This window comes from Salmo salar, chromosome 03, assembly GCF_965601325.2.
Source record: "Salmo salar chromosome 03, fSalSal1, whole genome shotgun sequence".
In the NCBI taxonomy this organism is placed as follows: Eukaryota; Metazoa; Chordata; class Actinopteri; order Salmoniformes; family Salmonidae; genus Salmo; species Salmo salar.
This window is the reverse complement of record NC_138293.1, coordinates 40473598-40492662: the sequence shown is the minus strand read 5'-3', so window position 1 is coordinate 40492662 and position 19065 is coordinate 40473598. Positions and strand designations below refer to the sequence as shown.

The following is a 19065-nucleotide window of genomic DNA, read 5'->3' as shown; positions in this document are numbered from 1 at the left end:
TAGACCTTTAAACATAGTTGGTGATATTTAACTGTTTGCTACCCTTGAATAATTTTTTTGAGTTCTAGGTTTTGATTGGGGACATTCTAAATGACCTTTCTCCCAATAATCCAACCAACCTTGTGATACCACACCACCATAGCATCCAAAACTGCCAATTTCCCAAGACTTATCAAAAGATCTGACATGGAACCATCAAATGACTCATTTGCTTTATCAATTTCCGATTATAAAAATGTACCACAGTAACAATAATATCGATCGTGACTGTGAGGCTAGCACGCTTGCGGTGAAGCGCTTCTGTGTTGCGTGGCCTTTGAACCCATTGTTGTGTCGCGACTGACGTCAGTTCTGTGTGCGAGACAGGCAGAGCGGCGTGCGCCTGGCGAGACAAAGGCGGCGGACCAGGGAACAGCCGGGATAAATATCCAGATACAATTGTCGGGAGGTGTCTGCATGGGAATATAATGATAGACTACGAATCGATGCAAAGATTGACGGGCCGTTAAATGACCTCGACATTCGTCTGGAATAGAATTGTATCAACAGCCTGTCCCTTCTCTTTCGTTTTTAAACATTTTCTCCAACGCCCCCAATTTAGCGAGCTAGCTACTAGTTAGCATTAGAGCACTGGTAGCCACTCATCATTCCTTCAAGAATCAAAAGAGAGGAACTCCATACAATTGGGAGGTAGCCAAAAGGTAAAGTAACTTTGTGATATTTTATTCAAATATAGAATACACGTATTTGGCTTAGACGTATTATTGAACTTAAGTATTTTTGTTCCACTAGCCAGCTAGCTGTGGTACTCCCAAACAAAGGGGACGACAACGTGACAGACTCAACTGTGTGGAGCTAGTTTGCTAGCAGATTACCGGTTTTCCAAATGTGATGCTCCCTTTTCGGGATGAGACGGTCTGAATAGACACAATAAAATACTCTTGTTTTGGTCAGTGAGTGTGAATATTGTATGATGCATATTTCAACAAGAACCAAGCTTTATTTTCGCCACACAGTGAGACAGAATGCAACAACACACAGACAAAGCAGGATAGGAGAAGGGTTGAAGGAGACGTCGCCCAAGTGGAGCAACACACTAACCTATTTATGAAACTAGCGAACTATATGACATCAGATATGTTTTATAACTTTTAGTGCATTTAATTTGTGTTTTCTAAAACGTATCTTGGCGCAACACGTTTTGTGCTGAAACTCCCTTTGTTGTGTCAATTTCCTAGAAAAGATCGCTTTACACACAGACGCCCCAAGATCTGATGTTCATCCTCGTGGACTATGCCTAGCCCCTTATTCCACCCCGAGATTATGGACCACGACATGGTAGTGAGCAGCCAGCACAACGGGGTCAGCCTGCCGCGAGAGACTGACCAGGAGTCCCGGGAAGAGGACCATCAGGATGCGCTCCGCTTCGCCCTGGACCAGCTGTCATTTATGGCCCTGGAGAAGGTGGACTGCGGTGGTGGGGGGCTCGTTGACACGCTCGACGGGAACCAGGGACCGTGCTCCGGGAATTCCAACGGCGGTTATGTCGATCTGCAGATGCTGGAGCACCAAGGAGGCTCCCGGGACTCCCCGACATCCTGCTCCCCGTCTCCAGAGTACTATGGATCGGGCGGGTACCACATGACTGGCCCGCACTCTCACCCCATGCTCGGTGAACAAAGCTCTGTTCTCTGCAATCGCAAGAGGAGTGTCAACATGACCGAATGCGTACCTGTGCCCAGCTCAGAACACGTTGCTGAAATAGTGGGAAGACAGGGTAAGAATTCTGTGTTTTCCACTTTTGTTTATCAATGTGGTTTGGCCGTAGCTAGCTAATTCATAAGGTATTGTAGTTATAGATGTTTCGGGTCTAGCCATTACCAACTACCTCTCTCATAACCACATGAATGCATAGGACTGCCTTCCTTTGTTTGGATGGTGAGATATCTCATAAGTTTATCAGCGCCGGCTGGTGTTATTCAGAGTTGGCCTTGATGTGTACAGTGGATGTTGTTTAAGCGCTTCATAATACATTTAGATCAAGAATGACTTACTAGCCTAATCTGCATGTCCTGACAAGTGTTGAGACAACTAAAGATGTTGTGTGTATGGAATACGAGTAGGGGGAGGGGTGGGACAGGGTCAGACAAAGCAGCAGATTGTCGGTCCGGACATGTCTAGCAGCCGGCACCAAACAAAAGAAACCTGTCGAATAATTTTGATTTAGCTATATGTAGGCCTCAATTCACAAATGTAAACAATAGGCCTGGCGTTTACATTGAGGTCAACGTTAAAAGTAGATTTTGTCATTTCTATATAGTTTTGCTCAATCCCAATGCGTGGCTTTTGGGAGGTCCGATGCACAGAACACGGAATTGGGCGGTGTTTTCGCCCCGCATCCAGCCCCTCTCCCCGCTCTCGACTGGTTTCAAAATCCACCTATTTATCTCCGCACACTTAGCTCAATATTCACTACTAGTTTGCATACACACAGTGTCTATGCTTGGCGCAGTTGTGGCAACGTTATTGCATTGTTCTCTTTGTTTGAAAATGCCATGCTTTCTGCCTCCCAGAATGACATCACACACTCAGCACCCCATTGGTGGGTGAGAGTAAACCGTTCATATTTAAAGGAACAGTGTAGCAGTGTAACCACACTCAAATTCATAGACAGGGCTATAGGAGCAAGGACAGACCATCCGTGATATCAACATTTTACTTTTAACGATGTTGGTTTTCATGTAATTTGTTTAAACATTGGAGTAAAATAAACGTATATTTTGGGTTCTCTTTGAGTGTGACAGTTGAACTAAGTTCACGAGGCATTTATAAGTTCTATTCATCAGGATTCAATGGGTGTATACATAAATTCAAATATGGAAGTTGCATGCCCCATAAAGTTAGTCACTGTATATATTGTTTCAATTATATAATTCATTTTCACATAGTTTATGCACAACCAATACTTTCCACTTAAATTCCCATTATGAGAATAATGAATACCGTAGAGGCTGCTGCCCTATATACATAGACTTGAAATCACTGGCCACTTTAATAATTGGAACACTAGTCACTTTAATAAATGTTGACATTTTTCATTACTCATCGTGTATATACTGTATTCTATCTACTGTATTTTAGTCTATGCCGCTCGTCCAAATATTTATATATTCTTAATTCCATTCCTTTAGTTTCAATTTGTCTGTATTGTTAGATATTACGGTTGGAGCTAGAAACACACGCATTTCGTTACACCCGCAATAACATCTGCTAAACGTCTGTGACCAATAAAATTGTATTTTATTTGAATGATTAATTCTCAACTGACCAAAAAAAAAAAAAAAAACAATATATATATATATATATATATATATATATGCACTCTTCCTCACCCTTCCACCCCTCTCTGTCCCAGGCTGTAAGATCAAGGCACTGCGTGCGAAGACCAACACCTACATAAAGACCCCAGTGAGAGGCGAGGAGCCCGTGTTCATAGTTACAGGGCGCAGGGAGGACGTGGAGATGGCCAAGCGGGAGATCGTCTCTGCGGCCGAGCACTTCTCCATGATCCGGGCATCCCGCTGCAAGGCCGGGGCCACGGGCACAGGAGCACCCGGGACAGGGGGAGCGCTCCCTGGACCCCCCCACCTGCCTGGACAGACCACTATACAGGTATGACAATCACAGTAGGAGATAAAACATTTTAATTTGCTGTTTGTTTTATCATTTATTCAACCAGTTCCGTTGAGAAGGTCATCTTTATTTTACGACAAGGGAGCCTTGGCCAGTAGTCAGTGTCACAAGCACCTGTGGAGATATACAAATATCTGTTGGCTAAAATGTCTCTTCTTTGAATAGATAAAGTAGAGGTCATGATAACGTCTAACGTCTACTTTCATACACTTACTGCACGACTGTTCAATTCCATTTAAATGCCAGTTCTTGCCAATTGCTTTACTGCTCTGCCAGTAAATGGCATGGTTCATCACCAGTTTTTATAGTTATGTAATTCCTCCTTGACAGTTTTTCCTGGCCAGGTCAGTGGTCTGGAAAACTCTCACTGTTAAGTATTTCCTTCCCTGGTGCAGGTGCGGGTACCGTATCGTGTGGTGGGGTTAGTGGTGGGGCCCAAGGGGGCGACCATCAAGCGCATCCAGCAGCAGACTCACACCTACATCGTGACGCCCAGCAGGGAGAAGGACCCCGTGTTCGAGGTGACGGGCATGCCTGAGAATGTGGACCGAGCCCGGGAGGAGATTGAGACGCACATCACCCTGCGGACTGGGGCCTTTGTGGACCTCCAGGGAGACAACGACTTCCACACTAATGGGACTGACGTCAGCCTAGAGGGCCTGGGCTCGCTGGCTGGGGGGCTGGGTGCCGCTCTCTGGGCTCGGGCCAACAACCCCCACCCTGCCCCTCCACCCCCGCCGCCTCCTCCACCACCCCCGCTCCCCATGGCCATTCACCAATCGTCTGGGAGGAAGCTGTCCTCCTCGGCCTCCTACCACCAACACAACGGAGGGATGGGCTCTGAGAGCTACAGCGCCCCCAGGAGGGCCACCGAGGGAGGTAGCCCCACCAGCCCATTCAGCACTAGCTCCAGTAATGCCGGCGGAGGAGGGGGGTTCACCTTCGGGGGTGACTCCACCCCAGGCCTCCCCTCTGAGGAGCTGGGCTTTGAGTTCAGCGCTGCCAACATCTGGGCCCCTTTTGTCAACGGAGGAGGAGGGAAGATCCCAGGCACCTCTCAGAAGCAGCCTCTCCGCAGAAACAGCAGCGGCCTGAGTGGCGGTGCCATCACCCCCCGCCTGTCCCCCACCCTGCCCCCCGACGCAGTGGTGGGACCCCTGGATCATCCACTGGCCCGTCGGGCCCAGAGTGACCCACTCAGCACCCTCTCCTGGCTGCAGTCGGGCGGTGCCGGTGCAGGGTCCTTCTCTGGAGCATCTAGCTCCAGCTCCGGAGGGTCATCCACCGGTTACTCTTCCTGCTCAGCCTCCTCCCTGCCCGGAGGCTCTCCCACCGATTCAGAGGGCGGGGGCAGCGGCGTTGGCCTGGGCTCTGGCATGCTGGGCCGGCTGAAGGCCGCGGCAGGTGCTGGAGGTCTGGTTGGCATGGGGCCAGGGGGCGTGAGCAGGGACTGCTTTGTGTGCTTTGAGAGCGAGGTGACAGCGGCTTTGGTGCCATGCGGCCACAATCTGTTCTGCATGGACTGTGCCGGACAGATCTGCCAGTCCGCTGAGCCCGAGTGCCCTGTCTGCCATACCACTGCCACACAGTGCATCCGTATCTTCTCCTAATAGCCCCTCCTCACCCACCCGAAGACAAGGGATGGTATGGGGACTGAGGAGGGGGCGAGAGGGGTAGGGGTGTCATCTTAAAAAAACTGAAATTTACAGTCTTACTATCCGAGAGAACTGCAGTGGACCATCAACTGTGGCGGGACGGATGGACACCAACGACCTTCTCTGCACATATGATGGACCACAATGATTACAATATTAGAAATATGACACTATACGGATGTTGATTTAATGATAATAATTATGACAATAATAATAATGAAAATATTTCCAGACTGACTGATTTTGATTGGTTCTGCGGACTGCAGAAACAATATGGTGGGATCAGGAGGTTTCACGGTGGACTTGTGTGGAAGGAAACCAGTGTCTTATCTTTCTTCTGGCTTTCGTTCTGACCTGGACCAGCCTTCAGGCCTGATCTAGCTCAGCCTCTAGGTTGCCAGGCTGTCTGTATAGTTTCATTCTCTCGCTTCTTTTTCTTCAGATATCTCTGCCTGCTTCTCTCACAAGCCTTTTCCTTTGACACTTTTGTACTTAATAGCAGATATTTTTCGACGGAGCTGCCTAGGCCTGCACTTTTCTACTCAGTTTCCTTTTCGATGTTCTTTGACAGGATGCAAAACGCTGTTTTTCTGGTCTTCTGAGTTCTCTCCTGTTCTTTCTTTTCAGCTCTCTCTCGCCATCTCTCCACTCTCTCTGATTCAGAGGGGTTGGGTTAAATGCGGAAGGCACATTTCAGTACAACTGACTAGGTTTCTCTTGCTAGCTAGTATAGTGACAATTAAGGAAATGCTTTGGTATGAGCCTGGAACTGACTTTAAAACAGGCACAGAGACACCTATCAGACAAAAACACGCCAGAAGGCCCTCTCCTAGATCTTATGAAGACTGAAACACTTAAGGTATTTATACTGTTCAAAAACTGATATCCAATGTTGTGGTTTTAATGGCTAGTATAGGAATAATACAATGGTGTTAAGTTATTTAAGGAATATCAGAACTAATGCCAGAGGTCAGTTACTCAGTCCCCCTTGGTCCTTCTTTCTCTCAACCCCTCTCTCGCTCTCCACCCAATCGCTCTCCTTCAATAGTTCCAGTCTAATTTCTGGCCCCATTCTTCCACTCTCTCTTCCCCCTGTGGAGCTCAGTGTAGACACCGAGCCATCCATAACCCAGTCCACTCAGATCCTCTGTTACAGTTTGCTTTGGAGAGCTAATGTATTTTTTAAAATGGGTCTTTGGCTTTTGACTGTAAAGTATGTGGCCCATGTTGCCCCTGACTCCCTACTCTCTGAACTGCATTGACGTCGAGTAGGATAAGATGGGTCTTGAAGTCACACACAGGAATGTCTCGTCCAATAGGGGTCTTGGTTAAGGGGAGGTGGCCAGCCCCAAGTATTAGGGGCATCCGAATGAGCTGTTTCTTTGCCCTGAGCGACACATTGTAATGTTATTAGACCCCCCCCCCCCCTATGACATGGTTGTTATATGCAGCCCTCTGAACGTACATGTGGATCTACTCCTAGAGTCAGACAGGCCATGGCAAACAAAATCAAAACAATGAACGGGAGAGGAAAAAGGGCTTCCTTGCGCACACACACACACTACATTTTCAGATGTTTACCTTCTCACCAGTAACAACAGCGAGAATAATCAACTTATCCAATATGGCAGCTAATAGCTAGTTCATCCAGGGCTTCCAGACACTCTGTGTTCAAACCCCAACAGCTGCAGAATGTGTTGCTTGTTCTTTTCTCTCTGGTCTACGTCTATAGAACACTGGTCAACCCTGTCAGCACCAGTCCTTCTCAGTCATGTCCATCGCCTGTGAACGAATGAACAGAAGGCTCTGTTCCAATACTTTTCAAATGCAGCATCCCTTTCTACCCTCACACCTTCAGGTACTATCCACTGATCTACCATGTGTGGACAGGTGAAAGCAGCTTCCTACTGGACTTTTCTCAATAATGTCACTTCAGATCAGTGACTACCTTCAGGGAGTGAGAAGGAAAGGATGCAGGGCAGCAGATAGCCTAGCAGTGAGAGTGTTGGGCCAGTAACCGTAAGGTTGCTGGTTCGAATACCCGAGCCAACAAGGTGAAAAAAAATATCTGTGCAAGGCACTTAACCCTCATGTGCTCCATGGACAACATACTACTATGGCTGACCCTGTAAAGCAACACATTTCATTGCACCTATCTGGTGTCTGACAATTAAACAGAATTTATAAGTCTTTTTTTTTTTTTTAAGAGAATGAACAGGCAGTTCACATTGCTATAGAGCTCAAGTATAGTCTGTGCTTGAGGGTCAAGCCGGGCTACTTTTTAACAAACAACATCTGTCTGTGAGATGCCTGACTAAATGAGTTCGTCAAGTGAAGGGGACAGCGGCTTGACGTCTTAGTCTGTAATCGAATAATCGACCCTCCACATTTAACTACACCGCAATGCTCCCTACTTGAATGGCCCTTCATGTCCACAGATGTGGATCTAGTAGCTGGCTGACCGGGAGTCATATTTCACTGAAGACTATAATGGTGCAACTCACTACTGAAACAGATACCGTTTTCTACGGCAGCACCTCTCCCCCTCTTCTTTTAGGAGTTAACTGTATAACTGGCAACCCTGACCCTGCTCTCTCTCTCCCCTCAACGTGGGAGGGATCTGTGTAAACTGGCAACCCGTCCCTGCTGGGTCTGACTTTAAATGTTTTTAGTATAGTTTTTCTCTACTCCTGCAGACTCAAGTCTTTTAAAGGAACAGATAAACTATGACTGTTGTGTCAATCTTAAAGGCCCTTTTCCAGAGCTGCCCATGACTTCTCAGTCACTAAAATGTCCAGAGTTGAATTTGCCAGGTGGTTCTGGTCTGGTTGTTTCACCAGGTCATGTACAGTAGCATGAACAGTTAAAGGGTACAGAATATTCTCATATTGACTGCAGATTATTTTCGCTGAATTTAACCCCTGACCCCCACCCCATGAAGGTTTGAAAACAGGGTTTATAGAGGCTCCTTAAGGAGTGACCTCTGACCTTTTTGTGACAAAGGTGGATCCAGGGGGAGCCGCTCCCATCTGGGAAAGCCGCTCCCCCTGGAACTTCGCCTTCCTATTTTGCTTTAATCCTTTAACGCAGAACCAAAATGTTACGTCAGCAAACAAGGTTTCAGGCCTGACTTGTGTATATACCCTGAATACAATCAATGGGATCTCATTTTCAAAAAGTTACCAGACTTAAGGAAGTTGTAGTCTTTAAAAACATGTAACATTATTTGTAGGTTAACCATGTGCATGTCTTTAAGCCATCAGGCATTAGCAAATAATTTTTCAGAGGAAATAAAACTTTACACTTTATTTTTACAATTTATTTGCTTACCTAAATATCCCAGACAATAATGTGACCCTTTTTATTACTTCAAAATGTTTTATTTTCCATATTTTTTTATTTTATTTCCTGTGTACAACATGTAGGCAATTTATAACAAAATTAGAAAAATTATTGAAGAAATTTTAAAATTGAAATATATTTTATTTTAAAGTTTATGGACCTTTTAACCGTGAGCCGGAACAATATATGCATATAATTTGAGCTGTCTTGACGGTTGAGAAATGTATCAAGAGTTTTATTTTTTATGCTTCTTTAATAAAATCTTGTTTTTGGTTTCATTTTTTTACTGTAAAACAATAACCCTATTGTGATTTTGTTTTTTCTCAACTTTTTATGGTTGGAATACTGCATGGCTGTGTGGTTACCTTGCATTCCAAACTTCCAACCAAATCAGTGAGCTACTCATGGACAACCTATGTAAACATATCTGAACAAATTACGCAAGATTTTAGTGAGCTACACCACCCCTTCGACTTGATAGGAATGCTAATTTGGTGTGAAAATGCTACATTTAGCGGTTGACTGGCTTGGTTAACAAAACCGAAGCATGGATGTCCATAGACTGCTTTCAGGGCAAGGTAACGTAACTTTTTAAAAATATGTGTGAACTATCCCTTACAGTAGATGCCTTATTATAGTTCTCATTCCACCACATAGTGGCAGTAGATACTCATTGGCTAGAGGCTATGAACGATGGGCGTGCATACAGCAGCCTAACAACGCTCTCAGATGGGGAGGCATTACAGTTCAGTTGGCAGCTTGTACATAGGTTTAGGAAGAACGGTGTCTTTTTACATGTGGTCATTGAGTCATATGTTTTGGTAATGGAGGATAACAGAATAAAGAATAGGCAGTTTGTGACAAATGCCTTTTTAATAGGAAGCAGTTCACAACCAGGCTGCATTCCAACCCACCTTAATCCTTGACAAAGCATAATGATAAGTTAGAAAATAATTCTCATGCGAATTCTGTGTACAGGCTACATTCATATTGGTTAAATATTGTCTTCACAAGCCTTTTGAAAAATAAATGTTCACAATTCATTAATTAGGTATTCAGATAAGAAAAACAAGATGTCCCATAACTGGTAACATCAAAGAGATGTGTGCTGGCATGATGAAGTTAATTTTCCTTTCATGCACTGGTGTTTTGTTTGTCTCCACGGAGATGTGTTGGCATGCATGCATGGCGTGTTCATCTCACATGTGCCCTTTTGTGCTTGAGCATACATCAGTGTGTGTATATGTGTAGTAGAAGACAGTAGGTTATTGTAGTTAAAGTATTTGTAGTTAAGTGATACATTCTCACTATCAGTGACACACTCGGCTCTCATGATCCTGTGATGTGAAAATGACATTCAGAAGCCTTGCATTTGGTTAAACAGGTCCAAAGCAAAATATGAAAACAGAACATTAGCTCTCCCTCCACAGTGCAACATAACACATGCCATTTGGCTCTCTAGCAGTGGAAAGAGCAGTAGAAGCTCTAGAGTTTATTTTAAAGTCATTTACAATAAGCAGAAACGTCACAATACAAGCTCTTTGTGCTAACACCCATCATTTTGCATTGTAAATGTAGAACTGTTCAGAAATGGACAGACAGGTCTGTGTAACATGGGGTGTTATCTGTATAGTAAGATCAGCGGTGACATGGTAAGTGATTGGTTTATATATATATATATATATATATATATATATATATATATATATAGATAGGGGTTGTGTTGATTATTAAACTACTACATTGTCATCTACAATGGCTTGGGGGTTGACACTTCTCCTAGCCAACATTGGTCTTTGAAAAACATTAGCTGGTCCGTTTGAGTTGGCCCATTCACCGCAAAGTCATCCACTGGAAAAGTCTGACCAGGAGCTGACTGAACAGCATATAGGTCTTAATGTAAGCCAGACTGCTCTCCCGCTCCAGTGTCCAGTATTCCTAAAGTATTCCCAGTATTACAAGAAACACACTTCCTATGAGGAGGGGATTGAGATCAGTCCATTACAACAGGGAATTCCCCATTCAGTGATCCAATGAGAAGTTGGGATTTGACATCCCGCTCCTTGAATCTGGGTATTGCAGTTGGAACTCCTGGGCGTGCCACAGGTTTCCAGTGATTATGTTGGGGTTATATTGCTTGCAACCACATTAAACAGATTAACTCTTAGCCCAGAAGTCAGGTAGGACATAAAACACGCAGACAGACGCACAAACACACTCCAAAATGCGCTGAAAACCTTTTGACAGAAAAATGCAGGGACAAATTGACCAAAAAGACTACAATAGAGAGTCTTAAAACACAATCAGATTATCATGAAGGCAGTTAGAGAGCCATGCAGTTTCCTGTATGGTATATGGGTTGGTAATTGTATGGCCCCATAGCATAGAAAACATATTTCTTACATTTTCACAAATGCAGACGTATGGACTGACTAGGCAGTGTCCTTTCTGTGTCTGATGGTCATGTAGCCCTTTGCAGTATTTGTGCACTTTCAGGGGAACAGAAGAGGGTTTGTTTGTGAGAAGTTGACGTAACCATCTCGGCTATTATTACTCCTTTACAGTGTTGTGAAACGAGCGCCATTGCTAGAGTAGGTGAGTATGTAAAAAGAGCAGACCATCTTCAAAAACGTACATGCTTGGGTCTATTGCACCATGTCAGTGTCTATGGACATTATGGCCATACAGTGTGTTCCAAACAAGCCGACTAACATCCAACAACTGATCCAAACCTCAGGTAGGCTACCCTACACGGATGTGAAAGTCTGGCACGTCTTACAAGAATTTCACTACACCTGCAATAACATCTGCTAAACATGTGTACGTGACCAATAAAACTTGATTTGATTACAATCATAAAAAATACATTCATATCAGACATCGGAACATTCTTCTTATCTCGCTTTGTGTTTCACACTGTATAGTAGTTATACCAGGTTATATGCACCATGCACACAGGTATAAGGTGTCAGTATTGGGGGGAGAGGGGGTCTGTACAGCTGGTGCCATGGTAACATCAAATTAATCACAGTGTTCTGAGAATTGTGTTCAACATGCAGGAAGTACATCACACCAAGTAGGGGGAAGTTGCGTCCAGGTTGATATACACTGAACAAAAATATAAACGCAACATGTAAAGTGTTGGTCCCATGTTTCATGAGCTGAAATAAAATATCACAGAAACTTTACATACACACAAAAATATGATTTCTCTCAAATGTTGTGCACAAATGTGTTTACATTCCTCTTTGTGAGCATTTCTCCTATACAAAGATAATCCATACACCTGACAGGTGTGGCATATCAAGAAGCCAATTAAGTGGCATGATCATTACACAGGTGCACCATGTGATAGGGACAATAAAAGGTTACTCTAAAATGTGCAGTTTTGTCACACAACGCCACAGATATTTCAAGTTGAAGGAGCGTGCACTTGGCATGCTGACTGCAGGAATGTCTGTCTGTTGCCAGAAAATTGAGAGTTAATTTACATTTACATTTAAGTCATTTAGCAGACGCTCTTATCCAGAGCGACTTACAAATTTCTCTACCATAAGCCACCAACATCATTTTAGAGAATTTTGCAGAACGTCCAACTGGCCTCACAACCGCAGATCACGTGTATGGCGTCGTGTGGGCAAGCGGTTTGCTGATCTCAACGTTGAGTATAGAGTGCCCCATGGTGGCGGTGGGGTTATGGTATGGGCAGGCATAAACTACGGACTACGAATACAATTGCATTTTATCGATGGCAATATAAATGCACAGAGATACTGTGACGAGACGCTAAAAATGACCCTGTTTTTCCATGGCCTGCATACTCAGACATATCACCCATTGACCATGTTTGGGATGCTCTGGATCGACGTGTACGACAGCGTGTTCCAGTTACCCCAATATCCAGCAACTTTGCACAGCCATTGAAGAGTGGGACAACATTCCACAGGCCACTATCAACAGACTGAAGGATGTGTCACGCTGCATGAGGCAAATGGTGGTCACACCAGATATTTACCTGTTTTCTGAACCACACCCTTACTTTTTTTTTAAGGTATCTGTATTCTCAGTCGTGAAATCCATAGATTAGGGTCTAATGAATTTATTTAAATTGACTGATTTCCTTATATGAACTGTAACTCAGTAAAATCTTAAATTGTTGGATGTTGCGATTATATTTTTGTTCAGTGCCTTCGGAAAGTATAAAGACCCCTTGACTTTTTCACATTGTGTTACGTTAGACGTATTCTGAAATTGATATTTTTCTTTAATCCTCAGCAATCTACACACAAAACCCCATAATGACAAAGTTTTTTTTTTTTTTAGCAAATTCAAATAAAAAACAGATACCTTATTTACAGAAGTATTCAGACCCTTTGCTATGAGACTCTAAATTGAGATCAGCTGCATCCTGTTTCCATTGATCATCCTTTAGATGTTTCTACAACTTGATTGGAGTCCACCTGTGGCAAATTCAATTGACTGGACATGATTTGGAAAGGCACACACCTGTTTATATAAGGTCCCACAGTTGACAGTGCATGTCAGAGCAAAAACCAAGCCATGAGGTTGAAGGAATTGTCAATAGAGCTCCGAGACAGGATTGTGTCGAGGCACAGATCTGGGGAAAGAGTACCAAAAACATTTATGCAGCATTGAAGGTCCCCAAGTACACAGTGGCCTCCATCATTTTTAAATGGAAGAAGTTTGGAACCACCAAGACTTCCTAGAGCTGGCCGCTTGGCCAAACTGAGCAATCGGGGGAGAACGGCCTTGTTCAGGGAGGTGACCAAGAACCCAATGGTCACTCTGACAGAACTCCAGATTTCCTCTGTGGAGATGGGAGAACCTTTCAGAAGGACAACCATCTCTGCAGCACTCCACCAATCAGACCTTTATGGTAGAGTGGCCAGACGGAAGCCACTCCTCAGTAAAAGGCACATGACAAGGTACAGTGAGGGAAAAAAGTATTTGATCCCCTGCTGATTTTGTACGTTTGCCCACTGACAAAGAAATGATCAGTGTATAATTTTAATGGTAGGTTTATTTGAACAGTGAGAGACAGAATAACAACAACAAAAAATCCAGAAAAACGCATGTCAAAAATGTTATAAATTGATTTGCATTTTAATGAGGGAAATAAGTATTTGACCCCTCTGCAAAACATGACTTAGTACTTGGTGACAAAACCCTTGTTGGCAATCACAGAGGTCAGACGTTTCTTGTAGTTGGCCACCAGGTTTGCACACATCTCAGGAGGGATTTTGTCCCACTCCTCTTTGCAGATCTTCTCCAAGTCATTAAGGTTTCGAGGCTGACGTTTGGCAGCTCGAACCTTCAGCTCCCTCCACAGATTTTCTATGGGATTAAGGTCTGGAGACTGGCTAGGCCACTCCAGGACCTTAATGTGCTTCTTCGTCAGCCACTCCTTTGTTGCCTTGGCCGTGTGTTTTGGGTCATTGTCATGCTGGAATACCCATCCACGACCCATTTTCAATGCCCTGGCTAAGGGAAGGAGGTTCTCACCCAAGATTTGACGGTACATGGCCCCGTCCATTGTCCCTTTGATGCGGTGAAGTTGTCCTGTCCCCTTAGCAGAAAAACTCCCCCTTAGCATTATGTTTCCACCTCCATGTTTGACGGTGGGGATGGTGTTCTTGGTGTCATAGGCAGCATTCCTCCTCCTCCAAACATGGCGAGTTGAGTTGATGCCAAAGAGCTCCATTTTGGTCTCATCTGACCACAACACTTTCACCCAGTTGTCCTCTGAATCATTCAGATGTTCATTGGCAACCTTCAGATGGGCATGTATATGTGCTTTCTTGAGCAGGGGGACCTTGCGGGCACTGCAGGATTTCAGTCCTTCACGGCGTAGTGTGTTACCAATTGTTTTCTTGGTGACTATGGTCCCAGCTGCCTTGAGATCATTGACAAGATCCTCCCGTGTAGTTCTGGGCTGATTCCTCACCGTTCTCATGATCATTGCAACTCCACGAGGTGAGATCTTGCATGGAGCCCCAGGCCAAGGGATATTGACAGTTCTTTTGTGTTTCTTCCATTTGCGAATAATCGCACCAACTGTTGTCACCTCACCAAGCTGCTTGGCGATGGTCTTGTAGCCCATTCCAGCCTTGTGTAGGTCTACAATCTTGTCCCTGACATCCTTGGAGCTCTTTGGTCTTGGCCATGGTGAAGAGTTTGGAATCTGATTGATTGATTGCTTCTGTGGACAGGTGTCTTTTATACAGGTAACAAACTGAAATTAGGAACACTCCCTTTAAGAGTGTGCTCCTAATCTCAGCTCGTTACCTGTATAAAAGACACCTGGGAGCCAGAAATCTTTCTGATTGAGAGGGGGTCAAATACTTATTTCCCTCATTAAAATGCAAATCAATTTATAACATGCGTTTTTTCAGAATAATGTTGTTGTTATTCTGTCTCTCACTGTTCAAATAAACCTACCATTAAAATTATAGACTGATCATTTCTTTGTCAGTGGGCAAACGTACAAAATCAGCAGGGGATCAAATACTTTTTTCCCTCACTGTACATGAACAAGATTCTCTGTTCTAATGAAACCAAGATTGAACTCTTTGGCCTGAATGCCAAGCGTCACGTCTGGAGGAAACCTGGCACCATGCCTAGGGTGAAGCATGGTGGTAGCAGCATCATGCTGTCGGGATGTTTTTCAGCGGTAGGGACTGGGAAACGTGTCAGGATCGAGGCAAAGATGAGCGGAGCAAGGTACAGAGAGATCCTTGATGAAAACCTGCTTCAGAGCGCTCAGGACCTCAGACAGGGTCAAAGGTTCACCTTCCAACAGGACAATGACTATGGTCAAAACACAACAAGACAGTCATGAAGAGGGCACGACAAAGCCCATTCCTCCTCAGGAGACTGAAAAGATTTGGCATGGGTCCTCAGATCCTCAAAACGTTTCACAGCTAAACCATCGAGAGCGTCCTGACTGGTTGCATCACTGCCTGGTATGGCAACTGCTCAGCCTACAACTGCAAGGTACTATAGAGGGTAGTGCGTACGGCCCAGTACATCACTGTGACCAAGCGTCCTGCCATCCAGGACCTCTATACCAGGCGGTGTCAGAGGAAGGCCCTAAAAATTGTCAAAGACTCCAGCCACCCTATTTTATTTTTTACTTATCTATTTTTACTTATCACATATTTTTCTTAAAACTGCATTGTTGGTTAAGGGCTTGTAAGCAAGCATTTCACTGTGAGGTCCACACCTGTTGTATTCGGTGCATGTGCCAAATCAAATTTGATTTGAAGCACACAGGACAATGCAGGAGTGGCTTCGGGACAAGTCTCAATGTCCTCTAGTGGCCCAGCCAGAGACCAGACTTGATCCCGATCTAACATCTCTGGAGAGACCTGAGAATAGCTGTGCAGCAACACTTCCCATCCAACCTGACAGAGCTTGAGAGGATCTGCAGAGAAGAATGGAAGAAACTCAGAACTACAGGTGTGCCAAGCTTGTAGCGTCATACCCAAGAAGACTTAAGGCTGTAATCGCTGCCAAAGGTGCTTCATCAAAGTACTGTGTAAAGGGTCTGAATACTTACATAAATGTGATAAAACATAAAACTTACATAAATGTGAAATTAGGAAAAAAAAGTTTTTATAAGTTGTTATATTGACAGACAGACATACAGAAACAGACAGAGGAGTAAGAGTTGGGGTTAGGGCTGCTCTCCTGAACATGCAGAGAGGTCAAAGTGCAAAGTCATCCATAACTCCTCAGGCGATATTTTTTTCACATTTCTGCATTAAATGTATAGAAAAATTGTATGTAATATGCAAGAGTGAAAGAGAGCAGCAGAAATTGATAAATTGATTGATAGGTGTCCAAAATCTATCTATGGCCGAAGGAACCGTTGGCCAGTGTTTGTACACGTGCTAATCATTGTGATAGAGATTATTAGTGTGTTTATGACCATGTTTTGTATAACATATGCATATGTTGTGTGGGTTCACGTATGTGTTTGCCTGTATTGTTTGTGTGTGGTGTATGAATACATGTGTACCCCTGTGTGTCTGCGTGTGTTGCGCGACTGTGTGTGTCTGCATCAGTATCTCTAGACCTGTTCTCTCTCAGCTCCCCTGTCCCTCTTCGGCAGAGCGCTGGTCTGACTTCAGCTTGACGAACTCTTTGGCCACCTCATCGTTGTTGCGTTGGGATAGGATCCTCAGTACTGTCAGGCCCGTCTCGTCCATGTGGACCCTCTTCCCCAGGGGGAGCCAGCACGTCACGCTGCCCCTAGAGGCCATGTCCTTCAACTGCATCAGGGCCATGCCCACTGTACGGTCCTCCCTGGCGAAGCAGTAGTCCTTCACACACAGCTGCAGCTCATAGCCCTCAGGACCCAACTCACTGCCCAGGGAACTGGAGAGGAGACGGAGAAGAGGTGGGTTGGACAGTACACACATATTGACATTGACACACAAGCACACACACCCTAACCAGAAATAGACCTGATATACCCACTACTGAAAGGTCTCGTTAAACTTGGGCGACCAGCTGTTGTTCTTGGACTTTGTGGCGTGTTTCCTCTTCTTGTCACTGAGGTGGGGACCGATGATGTAGACCTCCACGAAGGGACGGAAGATCCCCTGGGTCTGCCACTTAATGTCATTGGCAGCCACCACTGGGAGAGAGAAAGTGTTGTGTGCATTTCAGAGAAGCTCTAGTCTAGTGCAATTATGTATGTAAAGCCCATCATTACCCCTACCTTATGCCCGCCCTTTCCCCATAACCCCCTCCATCTCTTTCTCCTTCCCCCTCACCCCCTCCCTCCATCTCTCACCTCTCACAGTGATCTTGTGTTCTCCAGTGTTGGGGTGGGTGAAGATCTCCACATGCATGACCACCTCTCCGATTGGCTCCTCCACTCCCGACCCTACCAGAGGTCAAGTGTTAACCGTGACATAAGTCACAGAGCGTTAAGATCACTTCTGTTGACCAGAACACTCTGTGATCCCCAAAGTGTTTCAGTTGGTAGCAAGCAAGTTTAATGCACAATAAAGCAAAGGCAGGCTGATAAATCTGTCTACACAATGCATGCTGTGTCGGTGTGTGTGTGTCTGGCTATGTCTAGACGTTAGGATCATTCCACCACTGGAATCCTCTCCTCCATTATCCATTCCCTGATTCTAATCTTTCATCCAAGTTTTATCGTCACGTGCACAAGTATGTGTCTGTGTGGCCTACAAGGGCTGGACAGATATCTGTTTAATCCGGTTAGTGTAAGGGTGCAGCAGTGCTTAGCTTGCTGGCCCATAGCTACAGTAGGTATAGAGCCAGGGTTAAAGCCTGCAGCTGGTTTGCACCAGACTGTAATTCTCCTGAAACATGCTGTTTACATTGAATGAGTATGGAGAGGGGGAGGGTCGAGGGGTGAGGCACTGGCAAAGGCACTTACCCTTCTCTGGTAATGTGTCTTCATTGAGGGTATACCTGACCCCCTTCCCTCCATGGACTAGCAGGGAGAGAGGAGAAAGTTCAGTAGGATATCCCAGCTCACATGTATCGTACCAAATCTCACGACCAGAGTTACCATTCACAGAGGCAGGCAGAGAGAGAGAGAAGTGAAGAGCCATCGACAGACAGACTGTTGTACCCTGAGCGTTTTGGGAGAGGACAAACTTCCTGATAAGCTTGTCAGTGTGTTGTGTGTAGAGGGACAGGGCGTAGTGCAGAGACTTCAGGTCAGGACTCTTCTCCAGGAACGTCTTCTTCAGGCCCACACCGCCCGCATGGAAGTATTGCTGCAGGGGGAGAGGCATTGTTATTTATCCATAGAGACATAACATATTATAACCCTTGTTCATAGATGCTTATAACAAGTTATGAAGCTTTATACCTGGATGCTTTAAGTGCATTTTATTTCAATGTACTACATAGTACATAACACATACTACACATGTCATCCATCCTACAAAGTGTAGATAATGTATACTGTACCTTAATAGTGTCCAATGCGAGCTCTATGACGGCACACTGTTTAGGAGTGAGAGCCTTGGCCTCCTCTCGCACCATGTGCTCCTGCAGGGCAGGGAAACAGAGACAGAGTTAGTTCAAACGACACACTACATGACAGGACTGCATTTTGTCTGAAATGTGCTGTAGAAAACAACTCATTCTAACGTGGCATCATTACCTTGAGCTTGGAGAGCTGGCCCAACTCCTTAGCTGCATTCAGGATCAACTGAGTGCCCTGTGGAGGGGAGAGAGAGAGAGAAAGAGAGGTAGATAGAGAGAGGTAGAGAGAGAGAGTGGTAGAGAGAGAGCGGTAGAGAGAGAGAGGTAGAGAGAGAGAGAGAGAGAGGTAGAGAGAGAGAGAGAGAGAGGTAGAGAGAGA

At 44.9% G+C, this 19065-nt stretch overlaps 2 protein-coding genes across 2 annotated transcripts in view; one reads left to right on the top strand and one right to left on the bottom strand.

The window, feature by feature from the left end:
* The first annotated feature begins 296 nt into the window (after positions 1–296).
* Positions 297–8990, top strand: LOC106600003 (RNA-binding protein MEX3B). Its single transcript, XM_014191338.3, has 4 exons — positions 297–701; positions 1239–1777; positions 3416–3672; positions 4089–8990. The coding sequence occupies exons 2-4, from the start codon at positions 1294–1296 to the stop codon at positions 5301–5303; spliced, it is 1956 nt and encodes a 651-aa protein (XP_014046813.2). The 5' UTR covers positions 297–701; positions 1239–1293; the 3' UTR covers positions 5304–8990.
* A 6178-nt stretch (positions 8991–15168) lies between these two features.
* The window catches only part of LOC106600004 (protein unc-13 homolog A), a 94489-nt gene continuing 90592 nt past the window's right edge, over positions 15169–19065 (bottom strand). The window contains exons 36-42 of the mRNA XM_082973093.1: positions 18865–18921; positions 18669–18749; positions 18325–18472; positions 18127–18183; positions 17512–17604; positions 17193–17352; positions 15169–17090 (exon numbers count right to left, since the gene is read on the bottom strand). Of these exons, the coding sequence (XP_082829219.1) occupies positions 16799–17090; positions 17193–17352; positions 17512–17604; positions 18127–18183; positions 18325–18472; positions 18669–18749; positions 18865–18921 (888 nt within the window). The 3' untranslated portion in view covers positions 15169–16798. The remainder of the gene's footprint in view (positions 17091–17192; positions 17353–17511; positions 17605–18126; positions 18184–18324; positions 18473–18668; positions 18750–18864; positions 18922–19065) is intronic.

Coding starts and splice junctions, on each gene's coding strand:
- LOC106600003 (XM_014191338.3), top strand. CDS start 1,294: ATGCCTAGCCCCTTATTCCACCCCGAGATTATGGACCACGACATGGTA. Junction 1,778..3,415: donor TGAAATAGTGGGAAGACAGG/GTAAGAATTCTG, acceptor TCTCTGTCCCAG/GCTGTAAGATCAAGGCACTG. Junction 3,673..4,088: donor CTGGACAGACCACTATACAG/GTATGACAATCA, acceptor TCCCTGGTGCAG/GTGCGGGTACCGTATCGTGT.